Here is a 26676-nt window from a genome sequence, read left to right as displayed (position 1 = left end):
TTTTTTATCTGTGCAGGTGTGGTCGTATGTTGGAATTGGGCAACGTTTTTGACCTGTAATGACAGGTAGTAATTGTGTGTGTCCACTGGTAATACACTTATTTATTTCCACCCTTGCGTCCTTGGACTAGTTCTTCTGCAGCCTGATTTGAGGCAGGTTTGGGACGATAAATCTGTTTCTTGGGTTCTGTGGGCATGTGGAAAAGCCTTTTAAGCAGCTGGATAATCTCTCCTTGAAAAAAATCTACTGGTGTAACCGGTTTAACTGGTAACACAGGAATGATGTCATTGCGAGGCACCCCTGGATTTTTCTTATCTACAATTTTTAATGCTAGTTTGTGATCCTAGTGTTCCCTAAATTTCACAGTTGCTACAAAACTCTAAGCCTTGAGCAAATGACATGGTTTATTTATACTGTAAAAGGGGATCTTTGCAGGTTTTTGTGTATTTTAGAAGTGAAAACAGCTAGTTCCACTGTCTTTGTATTATTGGTACTGAACATGCATAGTCTCTAGACTATCAAATGAGTAAAATTTGTGATATTGAGGGTTTTTTTTCTCAAATACTGCTATTGGTGTTTTTTCCCTATCAAAAACATAAAGGAGGGACTGGAGTTCTGCCTAACAGCACATGTTAATTCAAAAACTGCGTTGCCCGTTCTCTGACATACCATCAAGCCTGCATTTATAATGTCATAAGGTAATGTCATAATAATATGGCAATATAGCAGCATTAGCTCATTCTATGGATTGCTGGGCGACCATGTGAAATGAGTGTTTTCCACTTTAGCCAAAACCCAAAGGAAGCTTCATACTGACTTAAAGAATTCAGATTTCATATACTTTCCTAGATCACTACAATCCTTTACCTGAATTTTTCTGTGCTTTTTATTTCTGTGCTATTTAATTTTATTTAATTTTGATGTAGTAGCAGACACGCAGTAGGAAACAAAGCAACAATGGATGAAATAGCCGGATTTGCAGAATAACTGGCCTGAGAGGAGCCTGGAATGGCACCAAGTGATTGGGCTATGTAATTAGCTCTAAATTACGTGGTTTTTTAATTAGAGTTTCAAGTGTATCAAATATTTATTCAGCTCAAAACCTGGGTAAGGTTCAAATTTTGGTGTTTATCTTTGGTCAGCCTTTTTGTGGGTACCATGCAGTCTTTAATAGAGTGCTTTAACGCAAATTCCGGCTTAATTAATTTGCTTGCTCTCTGGTTAATTGCTATATCCGGTGCGTTATTTTGTCAGGTGCTAAGAACTCCATGTGCCAGGGCTGCCTGCGCTTTTCCTTCCCATTCTCATTTTTGTACATGGGAACGTCATCGTGGGTTACACGATGACGACGTGGAGGCGCAGTCTGACGTCACGGCTACGTCCCTCGGAGGGGGGGGAGCCGCCCCCGCCCCCCCCGGCGGCGTGTTGCTTGGCGACCGGACGCCGGTGGCGCGGCGGGAGGGGGCGCTGCCGCCGCCGCTGCACTGCGACAAGGCGGGGCCGGCGGGGCGGGCGGGACCGCCGCAACACGGCGCACTTTTCCCCGTTCGGCTATCCTATTGGCTAGCGCCGGCGGGAGGGGGCGGGGTCTCACCCCACGCCCGGCGCTGATTGGCGGGCTGCCACTCCCCTCACGGGGCTCCCCCGCCTCGAGAGGGTGTGGCCGGGCGGTGCCGCTGTGTGTGTGAGGGCGCCGGTGTGTGAGGGCGCCGGGCTCCCGCGCTTTGGGCACGGCAGGTGGCGACGGGGACAACCCGCGGGTCCCGCCGCGCTGGGAAGCCCTGGGGTGGCTTTACTGAGCTCCTCGGCTCCGCTCGTCCCCTCAGGAGGAGTCACTGCCCGCCCCGTCCCGCCGACCGCTCGCCTGGGAGCCCGCCAGGTAATTCGGTATCTTATTTTGACTGAAATGTGGGCGAACGGCAAGGAGAGTTGTGGTTATTTCTGTCACCCGTCTCATTCTGCACCATCACTTGGTGGCATTTAAGGTTCTGTGTGAGACCTCACGCCCATCCCACCATCTTCACCTTCCTGAGGGTCATGCACGTGTAAGGGGGTGGTAATTATTCATTTTTAGATTGATTCTTTGCTTTAAATTAAAGAAAAAAATCAGGCTTAAGTGAGGGTGTACATTTCCATAATGTAAACCAACTTCCTGTGTAATTAATTTTTCAAATCATATCCGTTTTATGAAATATGAAATGTCTGGAATCCTTTGCACCATTTAATTTAAAATTCTAAGTTTTATTAAAAATTTCTATTGTCGCGTGTCTTTCTATATTTTGCACATCAAATGAGTCGGTCAGAATTAAATAATTGTGAAACTTTTTTTCCAGTTTCCACAGTTGAGGGGAGGGTTAACTTGAGCTTTACTTGCAGTAACAACCTGGAGAGAGTCGCCTTCTCTCTCTTAAAATATTATTTGTTACAGGCTTTATGTTGCTTTTTGTAGAGAATGCACCATTCTTGCATGAGGTGGAATCTTAGACATGTCTTTAACTACTGACAGGATTTCCTAGAGGGCAAAAAGTCAAATGTTAAATATCATGTATTAAGCCACAGAGAGGAGTCCCGTGCTCTTTCCAGGAAAGACTTAACTTCCGTATGCTTGTAATTACGGATGCTCTTTCATTGATCTTTGCAGTAATGAGCGTATACAAAACTGTGATTTCAGTGTACAGAATAAATGAATAAAAAATATTTGAGGGGAAAAGGCTTCATCCCCTCTGAACGTGTCATTACATTTCAGAGTACCTGTCATCCCTTCATGGTCGGGTTGCTTCATGTTCCACAGTGCAGTGCTGATGTGAATGTTAACTTGTGACCAGCAATACTCAAAACTCTTTTACTTTCAATTATAGACTCCAACTATTTCAAAATAACTGCTTTCCTTTGTTTGATTACCCAGTGTAATCATACCATAGAACTAGTCCTTAAAACGGTGATTTATGGAATATTGATGCTGCTAGTAATTTTACTTTCATTAAGCACGTTTTATAGCTCAAGACTAAGGGATCCTGATACTCCATCATTACCTTATTCAAATATAATTTTAAACCAACTGCTACATGTGTACAAGGTAGCACAAGAAGTCAGCTTTCTATTTTATAACCGGCCAGGTTTGCCACTGGCGCTGACCTGTTCTGGCCCAGTTATTTCTTTTATAATAGCAGATATGGTACATGCTCACTGGCTTAAATATAATTGATACTGACATCTGTCTGTGCACTGACAGCGAGAAGTCTCCACTGTAGAATTACCACAGTTGACACCAGTTGGTAGTACTAGCAGGATGAGGGATAAGGACTCAGTGACTGAAGGGACATATCTATCTTTACCTTTCAGGGCATCTTAGTTGGAAAGTTTGGGCTCATTTAACCTGTGAAGGACCTTTGTCCTTTAAAACTAGTTATTTGGCAATAGATTCCATTTAGATAGAATTCTTAAACTGCTATGACTCTTCCTATTGGATTTATGTTTTGTGTTGCGTTTCTGGCGCTTTTTTTGTCCAATTTAAGTCTCATTAATACATGAAACCTAAGAATTATCTTGGTAGGTTCTGGCTTTTTTTTTCTTTCTGATGATTTTGTTCAGCTGCTTTTTTGAGGGGAGGAAAGCTGATAGTTACCTTCTATTGTGTTTTTGGTTTCTACCAACAAAACAAACAAAAAGTGCTGGAATAGCTTCTAGAGTCAGAAAGAAAATCAGTGCTATTTTGTGTATTTTAAGCATCTTTTCTTTTAGCTGCATGGAAAGAGGGTGATGCAAAAGAAACATCTATGTGTAGTGTACTTTTAGTAACAAGTGATCAGTTAAATCTACTGCCTCTCTGATAATCTCTGTAATCCTTGCTTTAACAGTCACATACAGAATTCTGACTCATAAATTCTGTTATTTATGTGACGTGTTTAAGGTACTTTGGAAAAGGTCCAAAGTGCTTTCCAAATATGAGTCCTTACTAAGCTCTTTGGCTGTGCTTTACTTGAATATGAAAGTCTTGATTAACGCCTGCAGATTTCTCCTAGCATTTGCTAAAACAGTGCTTTGAACTTTTACTGTGTTCTCTGGTGCTATACATAAAATTAATTTGGAAAAATATACCCTAAATATACACTTTTTTTTCCTAATTAGAGCTGCCTTTTTAAAGTGTTTACTGCTGTCCTTATATGCTTTGTTCTATTCAGCTTGAAGGTGAAGGAACGAGGTTCCTTGGCCCTGATAATCCTAGCTCGTCAGGAGTTAGGAATGCCTTAGGACAACTCAAAAGTCAGGTTTTCAGAATGAGAGCTGAAAGACATCCAGGTGTTGTATTTCCTGGCTCTGAATTCTTATTGATTGCCCTCAGCCTGCTGCCCTGGGTTGGCTCCTATATAATGAAGCTCAGGTGTGCAGAACAAGAGGAGACTGAGGTTAAGCACTAGAAAGTTTGGGGGAACAGGCAAGTGTTTTTCAATGTAAGTAAATTTAAATTAAAATGTCTTTCTGTTGCTTAGGCTGTTTATTCTGAGTTTGTAGGAGGCTTTTTTTCTGTTGGAGGGATCAGTGGTGTGAATCCTTCCTGGAAATGGACATCTCAAAGGGATGGTGGATCGTGCTGGCTGCTTTTGGGTTGGTTTTGGTGGGTTTTGCACATCTGCTTCTCCCTCCGAGGTTTAGAGGTTGCAGATATGAATACGTAAACTTTGTCAAATAAAGCATTAGTACTTGACTGTAACACCGTGATAACTTGTGAAGAGATAGAGTTAACATAGATCAGGCTTTAGCAAACCGTGTAGTGAGGCTTGCTAATAACCTTTTCTCTTCTAGGCTTAACATAGCTGAAGATGAGTCGTGGATTTTCAGAAAACAATAACTTTCCTTATGATAACAATCAAATGGTTTTGGATATGATCCTGTGTTCCCTGATCGGTGTGCCTCAGCCTATCAACTGGGACAGTGTGGCAAGGCTGGTTCCAGGATATACATCCAAAGAGGTGAATTCACTAATAAAAGAATTTGTATACTTTAAGCAGTATTTTATGAAGAAGAAAACGTCTGGGGGTGGGTGGAATTTAAGTGAATTGATTTTTTTTTTTTTTTTTTTTTTCCTGAAGTAATTTATACCTGAAGAATCAAAAATGTTAAATGAGAGCTCACATAGAATAAGAACAAAAGTTACTGGAAAGAAAAAATTTAAAAATTGAATAAAAAAAGGAAGTGTTGTGCTAATATATTTCAAATTACACAACTAAGATTTTAATGGAAAGGATGGCAGTACCCACTAGCCTTGTGTAGGTTGTAGGTACTTACTAGCAAACCTAATGACTTTCTATGCTTGTCATTACAATTCTAAGGCATTATGAGTTACACATTGCCATTAGCTAATTAACAGAGAAGGTAATTAATTGCCTTCATCCTACAGATGTGGGGTTTTCTGTCTTTGATTGGAATAGAGTTGGAAGAACTTAGTACCTCCATATACTTAATATCTCTGGATTGCTGGATATCCTGTTGAAATGCGTTTTTCTAATAATAATTTTGAATTTTCCAGTTCTGAGGGGAAATAAACTGAAAGAAAGAAAATGTCTTTTGCCCTTATGATTCAGCAAAGCTGGGAAAAAGCCCACCTGTCTTTATTTTCTTGGAAACTTAATCATATGTGTCAGCTCACATTTATAGTGTTGCTATTGGGCATCCCTGTAACCTTGTATTTAGAACATAATAGTGAATGATTGGGAGTAGAAGCTTCTGTGGAACTTTACTGCCTTTCAAGTGCTTGGCAAAGCACTTGGGGGGGTCCCAACTTGTTTACCTTTCAAGTTGCAGACAGTACTGTGCACATTAAGCAAATAAAATAATTATTAAATATTGGTGAGCTCTCTCCTCATTAATTAAGATATGATTAACTGATACATGCCTGGTTACTCTGTTTTAAAAGAACGAAGTGCCTTAAATAGGTGGAGTCCTTGTATAAGGCAATTAAGTAAATGCATACCTGTGCTTTTATGTATCTGTTGTATATATTAGCCTGGCATCCTTACAGATTTGAGACACTACATTGCTATCAGAAGGATGTAGCTGTGTGCACCTCTCCCAGCGGGCAGGTGGCAATCAGCAGTTTTCGGTTAACTCAATCCAACATCAATAAATAAAAACAGCTGCTCGAACAGAGCCTGATGAGCTGTGCCATGGGAGGATCACCTATAGAATTAAGTAGATTTATTTTGTATGTGTAAATTGCCTGTGTGTAGGATTCTACTGAACCAATCCTGTAATTGTCACTGTATTAGTACAAGTTTACCAAATGGAAACACTTTCTAGTTCATCAAAACATAGAATGGGGAGTTAATAGAACTGCAGTGGAATTCACCGGTCGCTTCTGTCCAAGTCAGAATGGCAGCCATAAAGTAAAAGAATAATAATTATGCACCAATAACTACAGCTATGTCTAATAATATTTCACAATGTTTATGGTGAAAGAGGTAGTTACGGAAAGAAAATTTAAACTCCATAACTTTCCCTTTTGAAGATCAGGCTTAAAATCACGGGGTTTAAGGAAAGAAAGGTTGAAACAGGTTCCATCTTATTTTTCTCTTTCTGTTAGTGTTTAATTATGGTAGATGTTATTATTTTACTGTATATTTATGTATTTTCCTGATACCGCTAACTAAATAGGAAGCATTATAAGTTTACTATAAGTAACTGTTCACATGCAGAAGATATAATGAAATACAATATCCATCTCAAATTATAGCTATTAAAAATGTACCGAAAGCTCCTGCTTCATTGTCCTATCGTTTAATCTTGTGACAGTGTGCAAAAAGGTTTGATGAACTAAAAAGCAGTGGAAGTTCACCTGTTGACAACCAGTATAATCCCCTGATGGCCGCTGGTGGGAGTCCTGTGGAAACTTTAGCTACGTACATCAAATCCTCCTTGCTCGATACACAGACAGAGTTTCAGGAGCCTGCTATTGGGCAGGATTCCATTACTATAACTGGTATGTTTTTAGTCATTCTGAAATATATTGGCTTTGCTTATAATCAGCATGTGCATGCTTTTCTGTCCTGAGTGGTAAGTCCATCCAGGAACAGGACTTGTTCATCTTTGAAAAATAAATTTAAGCATAAATATAACACATACATGAAGTCACCTTCAATAAGTTTAGATTAAGAATTGATGTTTGTTTGGGTATTCTTAATAGCTTGTCCTTCCAAAAGGCACATAAATCCCTACGCTAAATCTTCTGTTTAGGATTTTTGGTGGGGAGAGGAATTACTCTCCTGTTCTGTATCCCTAGCGTTGAACTGTTAAACCTACAGCTATTTGCAATCACCTTAAGTTGCATTATTAAAATAACCAGAAATTTTTGTGTAGAAAAGCTGCAGGAAGCTGAGAAGGTGATCCCTTGAGGTCAGACCTTTCTCTCTCAGCAAAAAAGCCCTGTGATTGTTGTGCTGCTCAGTGGCAGGATGGCTACATTTGACTTGGAGCATCATCTAGTGACTTTTTAGTGCAAGACAGTCTTGCAATGACATGTAATGTGTCTTAGACAGTTCTGTGTCCCAGTATTAATTTGGCAGAAGAAAAATGGTCTTAATAGTTGTATTTCAATCACAGCTCAATTAAATATTGTCAACCTCTCTTTAAGTATTTCTCATGTAAGAAGTTGTAATTAACTGTGTGATAGTGATTCTGTAGTTTTCATTGTAGACTGAGATGATTTCAGCACCTCATAGGACTTGGTAGATGTGTGGCATGAGAAATTTGCTACAGTAAAGAGTAAACAGTTTCTGTGTTAAAAATTAAGACAGTGAAGTGTTTAAACAAAATGATCTCTGTTACAATGTTCTTCACAGTGCTGCAGCTTTCAGGCCACTGTTCTCTTTGCAAAAGACAAATAGCTGTTTGACCTTTGCTGGAGAACAAATACAATGCTTTTAATAACTCTAAACAAGGTATAATATTTGAAAACTGTATATGGAGTATCTAGGCTGAAAATGCTTCTAGTCAGCTTTCAATTATGTACTTGTTGCATGCATGCATGATGTGGAATAAATGCTTCTTGCACCCACAGGTGGCTACTTACAAGATTAGTAGCTTCCCAGTAGGCAGTTAACAAGCTAACTCTGCTTGTAAAACTCTTTAGACAATTAGTGCATGTTTTCTTTTTAACGATGTAATACATGTAATAAGTATTAATGCAGTTAAGTACTCTAATTTTCCTAGTACAAGATCACAGCCCAAGATTTTTATCTCTTAACCTTTGTGACTTCGGATAAATAATTTTCCCTGTTTATATATAATTTGTTGATATGAAATGAGGATAATTAATGTTTCTCTCACAGACTTGTAGCATGCTCACCTTAATATTAGTGAGGTGCTTGTATATTTCAGGATTGGGAATTTGAGAAAAGCCTATTTGTAAATGTTTGGATTTTTTTAAATTACTTTCTAGTGGATTTATTCACATCTGCTTATTGTTAGGATTGTTTTGGTTTGTTTGTAGACATGAGTAACAGGAAGAAAAAACCCTGAGGCTGTGGCTGACCCAGCCCTTTCTTTGGTTTTACTCAGGTCTGTCTGGTAAATATTCCCCTTTCATTAACTATGTGCTTCCTAGTATGGCCTTACTAGGGCTTAACTGTGCAAGGCCTTAGGCTTTATCTTTGGCGAAAGTTTTGTTTATTTTCCTGAAGGACATTAACTGCTGTGTTCTGAACTGCACGGAGCTTCCAGATCATTTTTGGTGTGAGTCTGCTATGGTTATTTAGCCACAAGATGAAAAGGTCTATCTTTAGTCTTTGTTAGAAGAGTACAGCCTCTTATATTACACAAGAGGGAGAAGATGCTTCTGCAACTATTTTTTCCTGAGAGTAGGGAGCAGTTATGGAAAATCACCTTATGAGTTTTCATCAGTGGAAGACAGACATGTGCCCTTCCATTATTAAAAAAAAAAATCATCTTTCTGACTTATAAACAAGATTATTGAAATTTCAGATTGTAGTGATCTATTCATCACAGCTGAAAAAGTTATTCGATGTCTCAGTGCTGGGGTTGTCTTAACCCTTGACCCAAAATTGGATTTGATGACAAGACCTCCTGGGCTTCACTGGGTTTTGTGTCCAGGTTTTACTGCTTGTAGTACATTGGTGAAGAAAACCTATTTGAGTTAAAGTGCACCTGTCCTTTATTCCTGGAATAAGCTATATGTTCTAGGACTAGGCGATCTGTGTGAAACAGTGCTTAAAGAAAGCAGACCATCAGTCTGTTCCTTTAAGCCGTGAGTTTGAGAAATTTGGCAAAAACACAGTTTAAAGAGACTTCTGTTTGGAAGCACCTTATTTCCAGGGCAAACAAGTTATGGATGAGAAGTGGCTTCAATCTCAAGGTGTTATATCCTGGCAGCAAAGCTTCCTGAAAACAGGAGTTTTGATGGGACAGAGTCGTAAGACCCACATCCCACAGCGCAGACCAGGAGAGCCAGAGGAATGGGATTGCTGAGGACTCGATAATGCATTAATCTTACTGCTTTATATTAATATTGAGACAAGACTACTCTAGGTCTGCAGCCAAGTGTCTGAGCAACCCAGCAATGCTGCTGGGCTGAGTTTCCAGTGCATGGCATTCAGAGCAGGAGTTGCCATTAGTATATATGTATACTAATATATTAGTATATATAGTAGCCCTAATGGTAGCACAGATTTGTTCCTAGAAGTGTAATGTTGTTCCATCTATACTTCAGCTGCGTTTCCAAGATGCTGAAGAGCAAAAGGTCAGGCGTTTTTGCTCTAATGCGGATTTTTTTTTTTACATTTAAGGAAGGCCCAGCACAACCTCCACAAGGAGTTCTTCAGAATCTGAAGGTCCTGCACATAAAGGTGGAGAAGGCACTGATGAAAGCCAGGGGTAAGAAGATCTTTGTGTGTTTGTCATCTAGGGGATTATAGAACCAGCAGAAAGATGTCTAAATTGCTCATAGCTTTTTACTATCAGAAATAAAACAGCTGAGAATATCTGAATAAAAAAGTTTTAAAACCTTACATTGCTATAGAAATACAAGGGGTTGGTTTGAGAATTTCTTCTGTGCAATAGGGATAACTTATTTATGAATCTGTCCATAGTGTTCCTCTGAGTGACTGATCACTGTTGTGGTGAGAACGGGAAACGTAACCTCTTTTTAAAAGGAATGAAACAAGATTGATGCTCAATAACACTTTAATTAAAAAAAAATAATCACCAAACCCCAAACATTCTGTGGACATAGATTTATCCTATGTAAAAATGGGAAAAGAAAGCCTTAAATGAAAAGGGCAATTAAAAATTTTACTGAGTTCAAATAGCTATGTGTGTCACTGTTTTTCATGCTATCACATCCCTGTTTTCCATAGTAGACAAGTGCACGTAGAAGAATGTGTGCGTTTGAAACCTAATGGTAACCATCTTTTTGTAGAGCCAGCATTTACTGATTCTAGCTTTCACCTTTTCTTCAGAAATAGACGTTTTAATATGCAATAAAACAATTTTAATTTCCACAGATGAAAATTGCTGTTGTGTGCTATTGTCCTTGGCGCCTCAGTGACTTAGGCATATATCTCTGCCTATTTTTTCAATAAAATTATAAAGAGAGAACAAATAAGTTCTCTCTGTAATTCAGGTAGAATCCCAGAACAAACTGGAGACAAAATTGGTGACTTAAGCTGGAAATTTTCTTTCTTCAGTCCCTTAACTTAGCAATTCAGGCTGATTATGTGTCAGAGAGTATGCATTTCTGTTCTTCACCAGGCAATAGCTTATATTAATAGTTTGTGTTATTAGCTAATAAGTTCAATTTGTTTTCTTTCTGTTAATAAAACCTGTTGTTGACATTGTGTTGCAGTGTGTGATCCAGACTTGGAGAGGAGATCTTTGTTGATTGGTTTCGATGTTCTAATTGGCTTATGGTCCTAGTTTGGTTTGTGGCTTGTTTTCTTTTTGAGGCCAAATATGGTGATCCACGTGTGCGACGAAGCCAAAAACCTCAAAGAAGATTTTGTGTGTCCGCGAGACCTTTTGATTTCAGAAATGAAATACTTTGCGGAATATCTGTCAGTGGATGCCCAGCGCTGGGAAGAGGTGGACATTTCAGTGCACTGTGACGTTCACATCTTTGACTGGCTGATAAGATACGTTAAAAGGAACGCTAAAGATTCTGAAGCTAATGAAATGCCTACTTTAGGTAAAAGAAAGTGTGTAGAATATTTATTGTATATTCTTTCTGTTCTGTACTGATGGAAGGCAAATGCTTTTGATACAGTTCAGCTCCAGTCTTTTGTCATTTGTTAGAAAAAATGTTGCCTCTGGTCATTATAGAAGATGTCTCTGATTTGTCAGTGCTGACAGTTTTGAGGAAACATCCTGAGAGGTGAAGCAGTGAAAAAGGTCTAATATATTTTGGGATCTGGTGTTTTTAACTAAGATTCTTCAGGCTTCTTCTGAACAAGAGCAGAGTGGTCATTTTAAAATACTGATGATTGTTGGATTTTGTTTTGCTTCCCCTCTGCTCCCCAGCGGTACATGTGCAGTGTTTTGTAAAATTTCAATGTACTCTGATATAACGGTAGAACAACTTTTGCCTTTGTGAATTCGAGGCAAGTTTCTAATCTTTTTATGAGCCTTTGCTACCGTTTTAAAAAATATAAACAAACCAAGAGAATAGAGCTATGTCAAGCAAAATCTCAGCTGGGTGTGATGCCTACAGATGGAAGTTAATCTTGTGTAATTGTTTAGTCATTGTATCCCTATGAAGCCACCTTTTCCAGCTTTTATAAATTCCAGTTTGTTATAGTTGTTCTCCGGTCACCTAAATGATAAAACAGAAATTTATTTATTAAGTTGGAAATTGCTCTGCATATTGGAAGATGGAATGACAGGTTGATTGGCAAAGTAGTGACTAAAACATACTAAATATGCAGAGAGAGGGATGTGAAATGAAAATATCAAAAGACTTAATGTAAAAACAAGCCTTTTTTTGGTTGCCTTTTAGAACCATCAAACGTCATATCAATTCTTATTTCTTCTGAGTTTTTGAAGATGGATTCATTAGTAAGTATTAAGAAAGACACCTGGTAATTAACTACGCCCTTATGGCAGAGATTTTCTAACAGCTTGTTTGTTACACAAACAGATGATACAGTGAGAACATTTTGAGATTTTTAGCACCTTTTTTATTCAATGCAGTAATCTAATATTTGCAGAAACTCAGTGCAAGAAAACTTACTCTAAGTTATTTCTAAATGTGATAGTGGGATCTTGGATTTGCCTTCTCGTGACTGATCTAGAGTAATGAGTATCTGACTTCTGGTGGGCTCTATCGGAAAGGATTATTAAATCAATGCATACCCTTGGTTTATATCCTTTTTACATACTTCCGCAATTTAGGATTTGGTTCTCCACCTCTGTGTAAGTAATATCTACTGACTCGTTTGATAAAAGGTTTGTCGAAAGTTCTGCTGTTGGGCTGACCCGCAATTAAATACACAGTAAACGTAGCTGTTTAAGTTGAGATCCAGGCATTATGAGTAATGTGTACTGTGGTTCTCTTTTTACAAGCAATTGGAAGGTTGAAGATGTAACATTTGTGGAGCTGTTTTCTAGTCTGTAGAAACCTTTTGGAGGAGAACACAAACTAACTCAGAGTCACGTTAATTCAGAGTCTGCTTTAGAGAAATCTGAGACTTGTTGTGTTTTGTTCTTAAGTTGATCTGAAATAGTTTTCCAAAGCACCACACTTAAAATAAAAGAAATAAATAAAGATCTTGAAGCATTTAGTACATCTTTTGAGATGTCTTTGCCTAGAATTCCTTAAGTTATTTTAACATTTCTGTTTTTCCTAGGTTGAAAAATGCATTCATTATTGCCACAAAAATATGAATGCTATCGTAGCCACGCCATGTAACATGAATTGCATCAATGCTAATCTGGTCACGCACATTGCCGATCTCTTCACACACAATGAAGTGGAAGAGCTAAAGGACAAAAGAGACAAATTTAAGAGGTAACTTTCTGCCCTATAATAAATCACTGAAGTGCTGTAGGGCTTTTGGATTATTTCTCAGAACAGCTAAGGTACTAGTGGTTTGAAGTGAGAGAGATAGATACACACACGCAATTTACATTCTCAAATAATGTTATCGTGAAGTGACTTCAGAATTTTATATTAAAATTATGAGCAAAAGGAAAGAGCTTTTTATAGGAGATGGGCAAAAGGAAAGGCCACAGTAGGAGTCTAACATGGACAGATTATTCATGAATTCTCACATGGGAGCAAGCGTTAGGGTAAGGAATCTTTTATGGGATGACATGCTCCTAATCCGTAGAGAATAGTTCAGCTTCAGCATCCTGTGAACTCTGTTTAGACATAGAATTTGGGATGGCTGGAAGGCTGAATAGTTGTGACGGAATAACATTTCATGCAAAAAGACTCCAGTTTAGTCTGTATCAAGATAAGGGCCAGTTATTGGAGAGAAGACTGGTGGACTAAGAAGGTATTTTAATCAGTAGGGATTAAGACATGCAATTTTTAGAATGAAAGTTAAAGTATTGATTAATAAAAGATCTTTTAGTCAAAGTAGAAGCTGGCAGTTTATATTGACAAACAAAAAACATAAAGAGAAGAAAAATAGAGAGATCTTTTTCCTTAAATCTTTGTAAAAATAAGAGATGACCAAGTCAGGAATCAGTTATCCAAACAGATAAGGAAAATCACATTTAAAAGCTGGATTCTGAAAGAAATATGGTGACTATGGGTATAATCAAAATATCATTGTTAGTCTCACTATACATTAAAAACATTTCAGTTTTTTCTAATGGGTAAGCTGTGTTGCTGTCATTAATAGTAAACTTTTCTGCAAGAAGATTGAGAGACTGTTTGATCCAGAGCACCTAAATCCAGATTCTCGAGGAAATGCAGCAACATTGTACAGGTAAGGTCCTTTTATACTACCACTTCAGTTACAAGGACGGTTCCTGTGGGTCAAAGTCCTGCTCTGACTCCAGTACTTTCTTTTTTTTCTTTTTAATTTTTTTCTGTGTTTTTTTTCTCTTTTTCTCCCATTTTAAAATATATTTAGGTGTTGTTTATGTAAAAAGCTGCTAACTAAAGAAACTGAAAGAAGAATTCCTTGTGTACCGGGAAAAATCAACATAGATCAACATGGAAATATTGTCTACGTTCATATAAGGTAGTTAATTTATATATTTAAAAATATTCCTTGAACTATATGATTTTGGGTGATTTTACAGAATACATTTTTAGGAATTATCAGGTACTTACATTACAAGACAAAGCCATAGGTGAAGAGCAGTGTGTGATTATGATTATGTGCTTCTGAAGTGGATTCAGCAGTGCTGCTGCTGAATGGAAGTGGGAATACTACAGCCACAGTTACTGGGAGGGCTATTCTGGGTTGTGCTGCCTTAAATAGAAACTACTCAGCTAATTCTTTCATCAAATGGTTTTAAGATATGTGTAGTCGATGACAAATTAATTTAAAGGTCGCATTTCTACAGGGTTTGTTAGGGAGCGAGAGATTTGCCTCTGCCAGCAGAGAAACGCTAAAGATAATTTTCCAGACTGATTTTATACTGACAAATCAAATACTCAGGCTGCATAAGGACTGCTATAAATAGACTTTGCCAGTTGTTTTTCTGTTCTCAAGTATTTGTCAGAGGAGCCTCTGGGACCTTTTCTGTATGTAGGCCTTATTCTTTTGGCACAAATGTTTAATTCAAGTCTGTCTGTGTGATCTGTGTTTGAACAGCTGGATTCTCTTCTTCATGGAGGTCGGTGCGGGATCAGCTGCAGTTCCCTCCCTCGCCACGTGCCCCCTTTAACGAAGGTGGTGGCAAATTAGTGACAGGAGACCTCTCTTATCAGATCTAATAAGTTTAGAACAACCAAAATATGGTTCATCGTCAACTCCAAAGGTAACACTTGTGTAGTGTTACCTGCCATGAGTAATTCCAAGGCATGGATCAGCTTCTGCCTTACAGCCTAAATAGAACCAAACCTTGCGACCCTGTCCTGACCTATTAGGATTAGGTGATTAGCCACGTAAAATTCATTAATTGTATTACTTGGCTTAAGCTGGCTGTATGTAGCTGCTGTGCAATTCCTAACATATAAATACACACGGTTTTAAAGTTTCTCAGAGGATTATTTAGGTTCTAATTATTTGCCTGGTGGTACTTGTGGCTGCTTTTCTACACAGAATCCGTTTACTGTTCCTTAGGTGAAGTGACACTGGCCACTAATGAATTCAGGCTTAGGAGCTAATACGAGCCTATCTTTAATGATTTAAAAATAGGTTTATATTTATTGGTCCTCCGGTGGTGCCTAGAAGTAAATTCCAGTTGGAAGTACTCCTTGCTTAGTCTAGGTTAGACGTGTATAGAATAAAAAACGATTAGACATGTATAGAATAAAAAACGATTAGACATGTATAGAATAAAAAACGGTTCATGCCAGGGCTTAGAATTGTGGGAAAACCATATCTACTTTTTTTCTGAAAATAACATGCATTAGTGTAAGTTGTGTATTCTCTTTCAAATTCAGAAGAGGCATGTGTCATTTTAGCACTAGGAAGCAACAAATCTATATTTTTTAGACTATAAGTCTCAGATACATATACACATCAAAAAACTGGGGTCTGATGTTTTCAAAATTTAATTCTTAACTCATTAATTGCTGGTGCATTGCAAATACCTAAGAAACATGTTATGTTGGCTTTTAAAATAAATAAAATAGGATGACAGCACTTCACTTCTGTTGCACAACCTATTACTTTAAAGACAGAAAACTGCAATATGACTGAACTTGTTTGCATGTGCGTATTTTGATTTCTTCTGGTCTGTGTATTGGGTTTTCCTCTGCTTTGTGGTTTTCCTGCTTTCCAAAAGGCTTGATATTTACCTTAGCTTTCAAATTTGCAGTATATGGCGCTTGAGATCAATCAAGCTGTAATTCTTTGTTATTAGGATGTTGTGAAAGATTATAGGCTCTTCTGTCATGCTCTAAATTCAGTAACGATTGTCCCACGTTGTGTCTTTCCTGTTCTAAACTCTCCTGGAGGCTTTTTAGCAGTGGAGCATGTGTTGTTCTGCTCCTTCTCCACCTCACCTTTCTGGTGGCAGGATCAAAACTGAGTTACAACTCTGTCTGCAACTGGACCTTTTGCTTTTTCAGAGACAAAGCCTGGGAAGTCCACGAGTACTTAATCGGCCTTCACGAGGAACTGAAATCTTGGCGGGATGTTTATTGGCGTCTTTGGGGGACCGTCAATTGGTTGACCTGCTCAAGATGTAACCAAGTTAGTAGATTTTTCCCTTTCACTAGTTTGTCTGTGGGTGACTTTTGGGGGGTGAGGCAGGGATGAAAGCAGTTTGGAAAACATATGGCGATAGAGCTGGATATATGTTCTTCATAGTGCAAAATTTTGATGTCTATAGGTAATCTCACCTCTCGTTATCTCTCTTTTTATATTAATGCAGTCTTTCCTGTGTACTGAATTCTCCCACTGCCAGTACCATTCGCAGTCAGTTCTTTATCCAGGTGTAGCAAGTGCTCTGGGCTCAACTGCGACAGGAGTGTATCCCTGCTGTAACCAAAAAGTGCTTCGATTTGATCCTACGACCCTCCCAAAGGTACTTCAAGACTAGCTCACTTCTTTTAAAAGAGCATAATACATGGTGGGAGAGATGACAGTGTTATGAAATAAGGATTGTAAATTTTTGCGGTGTGCCAGGGCACCCAGGGTCACAAAACTGAACTTGTGTTATTGTACTTACTGAAATCTGTTCTTCCCATTAACTCAAGTATTTGATCTGTTGTGTGTATGTATCGTAGGGCTGCAAAGTGAGGGATCACACGGTTGATTTACCTTCAGGAAATGAAGATGGGGATGCTTTGCCATCTCAGACTGCTAAAATATTGAATGATCTGCTCCATCATAGAGATGTTATTGTGGTTCCTTTCACTAAGGATGAGAATAGGTAAGAACATCATATTGCGTTACTGAAATAACTTAACCTTCGACGCTTAATACATGTACACATTCTGTTTGATTTCTCTCTCCTCTTAAAACAGGTGACACAGGCCTTTTTAAAGGTAACTTATTTTTTATTGTTTAGTTGGAAATTGGGAAGAACAAGTACTTTTTCCTTTTCTATTTCAAGCAGACATTTGGTCATTCGCCCCCATAAGCATTCACTCCTATTTTTATATTTTAAATGTGTTGTTATCAAAGCACTATGTGGCTGACTCGGAGGTCTGTCATCTCTTGGTACGTGATGAATAGAGACTGATTCTGAAGTTATGAAATAGTAAAATTTATTTTCCCTTCACATCGATCTCTTTCAGTGATTCTGGCATTGGGCTCTGTGATGAAAAAGGCATTGAATGTGATGTGCTTGTAGAACCAAACACGCCTTGGGGTCCCAAAACTGGAGAAATCAATGCTGTGAGTGACTGCTAATGTTTTTCTCCCCCTTCTTTCTGATGAAGTTTCTTACTAGGGTACTTTGAAGAATTCATTAGTCAACTTTTAATAAAAACAACATGCCCCCACCACCTTTTAGGAGGAAGAAGTTACTGCTGATCATTGCAGGGTAGCACAGGGGCAAAACTTATACCGTGTCTGCCAAAAATATTTCTGTATATGAGGCAATTCCTCATACGTCTGTGCTTTCCGCTCCATTCTTAAACTGATGCTATTTAAGGATCCAGTCACAGTTTAAAATACATCATGTGGCAAATATGTAAATAATTCCTGCTTTCATTTTGTCTGCTGATGTGTCTGGGTATGTCCATGTGACTTTTGCAAGCCCATAAATGAAGAACAGTAACGTGGGTTGTTTGGGGTTTTTGTGTGCGTGTGTGTTGATTGGTTGTGGGGTGTTTTTTGTGGAGGTTTAGGTTTGTTTTGGTTTGTTTTTTCTTTCTTTTAATTTTTCCCCAAGACGTGGAGGATGTTACTTTCCTGAACTGTGAGGCATGTACGTTACTATGTGTGTTAATATGTCAGGTCAACAGAGATACTTTCTAAGCCAAGTTTATAGACTGTTTATAATACTACCTCCTAGTTTAAAAAGAACTTTCACGCAAAGGTGCATTTTTGAATTCTGCACCCATCGCGGAGCTTCTGGCAACTCAACAATCCTGATGATAATAACGTGATGCTGCTGATTCTGTGAGAATTTCAAACACTGTCAGAAGCTCTTTCACAACAAATGTGGGAGGCTATTAAACTTCAACTCCATAACCGTCTGGTACATAGCTGCCCCATCCTGACTGCTTTTGTGATTAAAATAAGCTGTAAATATTCATAATGCCAACGTTAGTCAAGTTAAAACATGGTTATGAATTCACTGCGTTGAATTGATTGGTAGTTCCCAACCTGTTTGCACACTTAATCGTTCCATCAAAATTTCTAGCTAAAGATGAGAGCAGGCCTTTGAAGAGTTACTAGTGTAGCCTGATGTACTATAACTTACCACTCCTTTTCTAAAATTCCATTCAGATGTTTGGGTTTTTTTCTTCTAATTATTATGAGTTCTTTAACTTATGTCTTTCTCTTTGTTTGACTGCAGTTTCTTTCTCTGAAGAACTGGGCTTTACAACTGGTTAGTAAAATATTTTGTTCATAATTTTAAATATTTGCTCTTCTGCGCTGGCAGATACATCTTTGATTTTTGTCTTATATTCTAACTAATTTGGAGGAAAATGCATTTTCTTTTGCTTTGCTCTGGAGCTTGCAGTACAGCAACAGTTTTTTTACACTATAAAGTATGTGTGAAGTACTACTTTGGCTTGAATAAACATTAAAAATTCCTTTTATAATGTTTTTATAAATGACAAACAATAGGCCAGCAATGCACACATCAGTTCTTAATAGTTCGTTAGGCTGACAGTAATGTAAATCATCAAAGTCAGTGTTTTTGAGTGTCTGTCTCTTTCACGGCTTCTCTGAGATGCTTCATGTCATCTTTATGCTGCTGCTTCATTGCAGAAAGCTTTTCTCAGGGTTTAGGACCCAGTCAAATGCAGAGGATGGGGAGCTGTTCTTCCAAAGCAAAGGATGTCCCATGATTTGCTATTTTTTTAAATGAAAATGCTAGAGAGCAGCACTTTACTTCCGTCACTCTTGATGATTTGTCTTGGAGTCTGATGTTCCTTAGTGTCCTATAGTAAGACTGTTCCTTTTGCAAACTCTTTGAACTTGTGGTCCACTTTGGGCTTCAGCATTTCTCAGGGATTATAAGGCATCCATTATCACACACTTCAAAAGAGATACATGTAAATTCAAACAATGTAAGCATCGCTTTCCCTAATATTTTCATTATCCCGTGCTGTTTAGTTAGGAATGATTCACTGTGATGCCATCTATTGTGATACTGGAGCCGGTGGTTTATTTATGATGTATAAGTGATGGGGCGGGGGGGGGTGGAAATGAAGTATTATGGTGAATTTACAAAAAAAAAAAGCGCCAAACAGATATTCCAGGCCAACTTGCAATAAGTTATTAATGCAGTTAGCCAATCTACATGTATTTGTAGAATATGTCTGGAATATGTCTGCTTTGTGGTATTTAATTAGCGAGTATCTCAGCAATTTCAGGCAGTTTGCAAGATGCAGCAAGCCTCAACAGAGCTGTAAATGAACTTGTAGATTCCTGTATTCTGTCATTACGTAGCTAGCTTAGACATTTGCTACCGTAGCATAAATTCTTCTATTAATTACAAAAATAATATAGCCAGCAGTACATTGGATACTGAACGCTGAATCATACAATGATATATGGTGGAAGTGATCTCTGGCCGTTTTATATATTTCCTCATGCTCTCAAAGCAGGATTAACTTCAAAGTTAGATTCAACTTCAAAGCTATATCACTTTGCTCAGGATCATATCCAGCCTTTCACAATGTTAGACCGCTTGGAAAAAACAGAAATGACAACCTTTATCAAAAGATTCTAAGCAAAGATTTGAAATTGCTTTCTCAGCATTTGAGAATCATGTTTTCAGACCTGTGTGCACAGTTAGGCCACTAAGATACGGAGTGAGATTTTATGTATCATTTAATAGCAATTAAGCCTCACAATCTGTGGCATTCTCCTCTTGATTAGAAACAGCAGTCGTTGTTATCTGAAGAGGAGGAATATACCACTGGCTCAGAGGTCACTGAGGATGAAGTGGGAGATGAAGAAGAAGTATGCAGGAAACCAGGTACAAGTCTCTACAGTCATCCTCCCTGGAATTTAGAGATAGGGATTCAAGGCAGCAGAATTCTTCTGTAAGCAAACTTTAAACAGCAGGAATTTTGAAAATGAAAATTAATGTTACTTGAATTTTACTTCTAGTTTTCCTGTGTTTAGATGCAAATCACCCTGCTGTTCAGTGCCATCAAAAATCACTGGCAAATGAGGAAAGCTGCACCTAGTCACGCCTGAGACATCCTCAAAGTTGATCAAGGGTGTATTTTGCAGGGAAGACTATCAAATTACTTTTATGAAGTTTCTTGTAGATAAATATTGGAATAAAAGGCAGTAGCTACACGACCATATGTTGCGATGTAACCTCAGCCAGCAACTGAACACAACACAGCCTTCTGCTCGCTCCCCTGCCTCTGTGGGATGGGGAGAGAAGCAGGAGGGCAAAAGCGAAAAAAATCATGGGGTGAGATAAAGATGGTTTAACAGGTAAAGCAAAACCCACGTGCACAAGAAAGGCAAAATGATTCACCACTTCCCATAGGTGGGGAGGTGTTCAGCCATCTCCGGGACAGCAGGGTTAACTTGGGGAGAAAAACACCATCACTCCGAGCATCCTCTCATTGTTTTCAGCACAAATCCCAAACAAAGCCCCACCCTGGTTACTATGATGAAAACGAACTCTGTCCCAGCCAAACCTGCACTCTATATTTTTGCAAGTTGTTTTTTTTTTTTTTCAGAATATTTTTCTGCTTACATAGTAGAATGACTAGTAAACCTGTTCAGAATTGTGTCTGCATAGAGATAAGCTCTATATGATCTAAAAGGATTTTTTTTTAATACGATAAGGGATTTAGGAACATGGAAAGGCAAAAAGCAGCTTCTCCTTTCCACCCTAGTAATGAGCCATTTGCACAGAGCCAAGTCTTTGTTCTTTTTGCCTTGACTCAAAGGGACTGGAGTGCACCACTACATTTAAAGGAAAAACTGAATGAAAATTTTTGTACTTTGACATTTTAAACTTGTTGTGTTATCATTCAGAACTTGTTGATTGAATTCGTGTGGTTGAAGATTTAGATTTTATGAGAGCTTGCTTTTAATTTTACAACAGAAAACTTGTGCTGTTACATGTAACCACTCTGGATTTTAAATACATACTTGAGTTCCTGTATGCGTGTAATAGAAAAGCATTTGAGTAATCTGCATGTCTTCAACACTAACAAAGGGAAAAAAGCCTGTTTGTTTACTCCCTTTGTAAAAGAATAAAGGGAAAAAGTTCTTTTGTAGCTGTGTAGAAATTCCAAATACCTGTGATGGCGTTTAGTAGATGTTTCTTCCATTAGCAGGGAGAAAGGAGAAATTAAAGAAATCCTACAAGCACCCAAAGAAAGTGATTTCTTCACCCAGTATTCAGAAAAAGGAGAAGCCATCTGAGAAGGTAAAATCAGAGCTGTGAAGCCAACATTTTTGGTTGCATTGAATAATGTGGAATTCTCCTAAGTTTTGGACTAGATCTTAAAACATACTTAATGTGGTTTTCTTTCTTTGATAGTCAAGTTCCCGAGATGCATCTCCGTTCACGTGAGTCATTTTCAAAGTCCTTGAGAACGTATTGTGGTATATCCCTTGTTGTAACCTGTTACCAGTGACGCTGTGTGCATCTTTCTTTTCCACCCAGTGTGAGTATGCAGCAGAACAAATGGGATGCCTCCCGGTCACTGAGATTCAACCAAGATGCTCAAAGAGAAGACGGTCTGTTCTTGCACGAGTTTAACTTTAAAAGTCAATATTTTGCAAATAAAATCATTCTTTCATTTAAGTGGCTAATTTCCTAAGATATAGCTACTTAGAAGCTTTTAGGTTTAGTTTAATTTCAGCTGTAGCTGTGGTGTGTGTTTTGTTTTTCGGTTGGTTATAGTTTGGTTTTTTTTAATAGCTGCTCCTCGTTTGGAAGAGAACAGATTTCAGCTGGGCTAATTGTTAGTAATCAGCTGTATCCAAACCACACAGCAATCTCAGACTCTTCTAACCTGTACAAAAATAGTAATACAGCCAGGAAAACACCTTCTGAAAATGTTACTTTAGGATTTGATTGGCATTTATTAGCAATCTCTTCTATTCTACACAAGAAAAAAGGTTTGTGGTAGGAAAATGGAAAGAAAATCCACCATATAAACCAATACATTGTAGTCTTGCATGCAGATTGAAAAAGAAATGGGCAGCATTGGGCCTGCTGTCTTGGAAAATATTGGAAAGGAGTTCAAAGTTTGCAGGAGAAACAGAGAAAGAAAGCATTATAACTGTATGTTAGTGTGGTTTACATTCTTTATTTGCAATGTCAGTACATAACCTACAGAGATTATAGTTGTGTCATCTGATGACTGTGTGAGTATGTGAATAATTTTTCTTGCATCCCCTGTGCCACATTGGTTGTGCAGATAAACAGAGATAAATATTCACTTCTATCTCTTTCCCAGTCTTTCTGGGATAACAAATGAATAAAAATATTCAGAACTGTATCAGTTTGTTGCATCTTTTTTAATCTCTCCTGAGATTCTTGTGCATTTTTGCTGCTTTGAAAACCTCTTTCTCAAAACCGTTCCCATAGGTTTTGATCTTTGTGTGATGCCTCAGGCTGATCCTGGTATCTGCCAAGAACGCTGCTGAAGCTGCATTATGCACTAGGATCTAGAATCTTGGTTGAAGACTTTTTCTATGAGCTGGAATCTAATTTTACAAACAGAGCATCACTAAAATGTGCATCTAATTCTTCTTTGTATTCAGTAGCAAAGAAAACGTTCGTTCTAAATATTCTTTCTTATTTCTGACAGATCAGAGAAGAATGTCTGAGATTACAGGGCACTTAATAAAAATGAGACTGGGAGACCTTGATCGAATCAAGTCGAAAGACAGCAAAGAAGTAAGAGTTGTCTATCACAATGTAGTATTTACAGAATGGAAGTGCGCCTTGGTAACAAAAATACATAACACAAATGAAAATACCATGTATTCAATACTTTAAAGAACTGCATTTTGTCCATCTTCGTTTTGTTCCAAGCATGATTTTTTTGTTTATTTTTTTAGGAAAATAATTTAAAATAATATTTGAAGTTCACTGCCTTTAAAAACTGGACATGGAAAATAGGATGGCTTTAAAAGGTTTCAATACTGGGTTGTGATAACGAAACAAAGTATTCTATAGGTTCTGCTGAATATTAGTGATTTTTCTGAAAAGTTACTGATTAAATTGGAATAATGTCAAAACTTGATTTTTTTTTAAGATTTTTTTTTTCTGGATTCCAGTATGCAGGAGGCATTTATTCTAGACTTGAAGCTCAGATAAGGGCCTCAGCGCAGGTCAGCGCACGACAAAACAACACTGAGAAGAATGCCAGGTAAGATATTAAAAGGAAAAAGCAGGATGTGGAGTTTGGGGATGGGTGGGTTGTGTTTAAAGGACAACGCACCGTGTTTCAACCTGGGGTTGTTTAGTCTGGAGAAGAGGAGGCTTAGAGGTGAACTCATCACTCTCTAGAACTACCTGAAGGGAAGTTATAGCCAGGTGGGGATTGGTCTCTTCTCCCAGGCAGTCAGCAATAGGACAAGGGGGCATGGGCTTCAACTCTACCAGGGGAAATTTAGGCTGGAGGTTAGAAAGCAATTCTTTGCAGAGAGAGTGATCAGGCATTGGAATGGCTGCCCAGGGAGGTGCTGGACTCACCGGCCCTGAAGGTTTTTAAACTGAGATTGGACATGGCACTTAGTGCCATGATCTAGTCAATGGACTGGAGTTGGACCACAGGTTGGACTTGATGATCTCTGAGGTCTTTTCCAACCCAGTCCATTCTGTGATTCATGCACTTTTTTTGCGTCAACATCCCTTCTCACAGGTTTACCTTGCATGATGTGAAAGCTTCCTTTGTCAAATTAAACTAGAGCTAAGAGAATGCAACTCTTGTTCCCATGTTGGAAAAGCAACTTTATAGCTTTCATGTTGGAAGGTTGGTTGCTGCTCCAATGTAATTTTCTGTGAAATTATGGATAACTGGAAGAGTGTTATCCACAATTCTTTAGCTTGTTCTTTGGCCTCCTTCCAAAACCAAAACAAACAGAAAAACACACACCAAAAATCTTCATTACTGTGTATATTGCTGTTCTACACCTGAAGTGGATAAAATGAAAAAAAGAAACTGCCTGCTGTGTGCGGTTGTAGAGCCTTGAACTGGTTGTAATTTGGAATTACTGGCAAACTTTAAAAAGATGGGCTGAAAGCTTCAAATATGTCATCAAAGGAATTTCTCACAGGTCTTATTTCTGTCCAAAAATGCACGTGACTTTCTGTAGAATTAGCAATTTCAAAATAAGGTACATATGTTTCTTATGTGTTCTCAATCCAGGTCAAAGTCCCGTTTTGGTCAAGGCCGTCCAACATAAGGACTCACGAAAAGACTTTAGCCAGAATCCATACATTACTGCTTCCTGAAACTGTACTGCACTCTGGCATACAGAGAATGCACATCTCTGAAAGCTTTCCAGTGACTTATTTATTACTTTAAGCCTTGTAAATTATTTTGTGCGATAAACAAATGCAAATCCAATAAGGTCTGTACTTATTTTAATTGTAAATATACTGTTTCTTAAATTTAAATTTAATTGCTTTTTTTTAGGCTATTGTGTTAAGTTGCATAGAAAATATTTTATAAGTCTACATAGTTAAATTATCAGACTAACTTTATTTATGGGGAAAGACATTAATATGCCTTTTAGTATGCTAGAAATACTGAAAAAGAAAAAGCAAGACTACTGAATTCTGAATACGATCGGCAGCATTAACACAAGTTGCCGAGCGTATTTGTATCGTGTGGTATTTGATGGTACATTTCAAGTCACCTCTCTGGGGATTTGCATTTAAAATCTGACAATACCTGTGACTTTAGACTAGTTTAAGCGCAACTTTAATGCGGTTTCGAGGCTTCCTTCTGTGTATCACACAACTCCCATGCGTGTGAAGGTGGGTAGCAGGTAGAGACTAGACCTCCCAAGATTTTCTAAATGTCAGAATGATGCAGTATTGCATCTTGCACGTGAAACGCTTGCTTTACTTGGCTGTGAAATTAGTGTTAATTCCCTTTCCGTATCTTACTCCTCTCACACAATGCAATGTTTTGTTCCCTTCTGATATCCGGGCCTTAGGATGCAAAGCAGTTCTATCTCTTAATGCTGCTATACCGCTAAATTTCTGAGCAGATGCGCTGTTAATTCTGCATCTTTCAATAGAGATGTCTCATTATGAAGATTTGCGCATGTAGATCTTTTGGGTCTAGTTACTTTCTGAAACCTGCCTCAATAATACCGTTTAGAAGTCAGATGCACTTTCAAGTTCTGTATTTGGAGCAATAGAATAAAAGCTTGTCTACGCGTAAAATCCAGGGCTAGCAAAATGTGATAACATGCCTAGAAAATATGATGCATACTAGCAAAGAAAATGGCAATAATGACAATAATAATGACTGATTTCAAGTAAACTCATTCTGACTTTTTGAAACAGGTAGAGAAGAGCGCTCAGGGAAAGCTTATTCCAGGCCACAGCTGTACAATAAATTGTGAGTTTGGAATTAAATCAGCAAGATCCTGGGTGGGAGGGTGGGGTAAGGAGAGGGAGGTCGTTGTTTAAATGCACTCTCCTCTCCATTCAGGCTTTTTTTTGGGTTTGTCGTGTTTCTAGAGGATTTTCAGTAGGTGTTAGAAGACTAGGATAGCAATACTTGAAAAAACTGCTTTCAAGGTGAGAGATTTTTACTGAAACAATTAAGAGTGCATTGTGTTTATTGTGTGTTTTGTCCAATGCTACAGCAATTTCTGGAGCCAAGTGAAACCAACAGGCAAAACTGTGGATTTCAAGGGCTTTGAGTTTGGGCGGGAGGGGTAACTTTGCTGGAGTGCTTTAATCTATATAAAATAAATAAGGCTTTATTAATGCCTCAGGCCTGTTTGCAAGCAGTAATGCAGTTTTAAGCACTTATAGCAAACACTGGAAAACCGATTGCTTTTTGTTGAAAGAGGAAGTATTATAAAACTCACCAGGTATGAAAATGCAGTTGAATAAGTGTTTTCCTATAATTTTGTGAGTTCTGATAGAGGATAGTTCCAAATTCCCATGGCAAACATTGCTATGAAAGCTGCAGGCTGCATGTGTGTGTGTTTAGTTTTCATAGAACTACTGACTAGAAGAGAGGGGATAATGCTGCTGGTTTTGTTCTGTGGGAAGGTGCCAGTTCTACGTGCCAGTATTATTTTATTTGAAAATATTTTTGACCGTATAAAAATAACATACATGATGTGCAGTCTATCTTTTCTTTTTCCCTTTGCCAACCCCCTTGAATTTTTATCTTGTATTAATTTTGAAAATTTGTCTTGGTTTAATGGAAATAAATGTTACTGATTTAAGAAGCGT

At 38.2% G+C, this 26676-nt stretch overlaps 1 protein-coding gene across 4 annotated transcripts; it reads left to right on the top strand.

Moving 5' to 3' along the window:
• The first annotated feature begins 555 nt into the window (after nucleotides 1–555).
• Nucleotides 556–26672, top strand: SANBR (SANT and BTB domain regulator of CSR). Of its 4 annotated transcripts, none has more exons than XM_065059355.1 (21): nucleotides 556–1879; nucleotides 4804–4970; nucleotides 6790–6976; nucleotides 9798–9885; nucleotides 10956–11194; nucleotides 12002–12060; nucleotides 12852–13012; nucleotides 13854–13940; nucleotides 14088–14198; nucleotides 16202–16325; nucleotides 16507–16659; nucleotides 16862–17007; nucleotides 17375–17474; nucleotides 18604–18636; nucleotides 20139–20238; nucleotides 21569–21660; nucleotides 21775–21803; nucleotides 21901–21974; nucleotides 23054–23142; nucleotides 23526–23617; nucleotides 24620–26672. In XM_065059355.1, the coding sequence occupies exons 2-21, from the start codon at nucleotides 4821–4823 to the stop codon at nucleotides 24654–24656; spliced, it is 2151 nt and encodes a 716-aa protein (XP_064915427.1). In that variant the 5' UTR covers nucleotides 556–1879; nucleotides 4804–4820; the 3' UTR covers nucleotides 24657–26672. The 4 variants fall into 4 exon arrangements, with proteins under 4 accessions (XP_064915427.1, XP_021150027.2, XP_021150026.2 ...); XM_021294352.2 differs by having other exon boundaries at nucleotides 21566–21660; XM_021294351.2 differs by having other exon boundaries at nucleotides 556–4451; nucleotides 21566–21660.
• The last annotated feature ends 4 nt before the right edge of the window (nucleotides 26673–26676 follow it).

The sequence above is a fragment of the Columba livia genome, chromosome 3, assembly GCF_036013475.1.
Source record: "Columba livia isolate bColLiv1 breed racing homer chromosome 3, bColLiv1.pat.W.v2, whole genome shotgun sequence".
NCBI lineage: Eukaryota > Metazoa > Chordata > Aves > Columbiformes > Columbidae > Columba > Columba livia.
This window is presented reverse-complemented; position numbering and strand designations above follow the sequence as displayed.

What these genes read in the sequence shown, in the direction of transcription:
- SANBR (XM_021294352.2), top strand. Translation starts at nt 4,821, where the DNA reads ATGAGTCGTGGATTTTCAGAAAACAATAACTTTCCTTATGATAACAAT. An exon ending in GGCACTGATGAAAGCCAGGG is followed by an intron (nt 9,886 to 10,955) that starts GTAAGAAGATCT and finishes TTTCTTTTTGAG; the next exon opens with GCCAAATATGGTGATCCACG. An exon ending in AGGAGAAGCCATCTGAGAAG is followed by an intron (nt 21,661 to 21,774) that starts GTAAAATCAGAG and finishes TTTCTTTGATAG; the next exon opens with TCAAGTTCCCGAGATGCATC.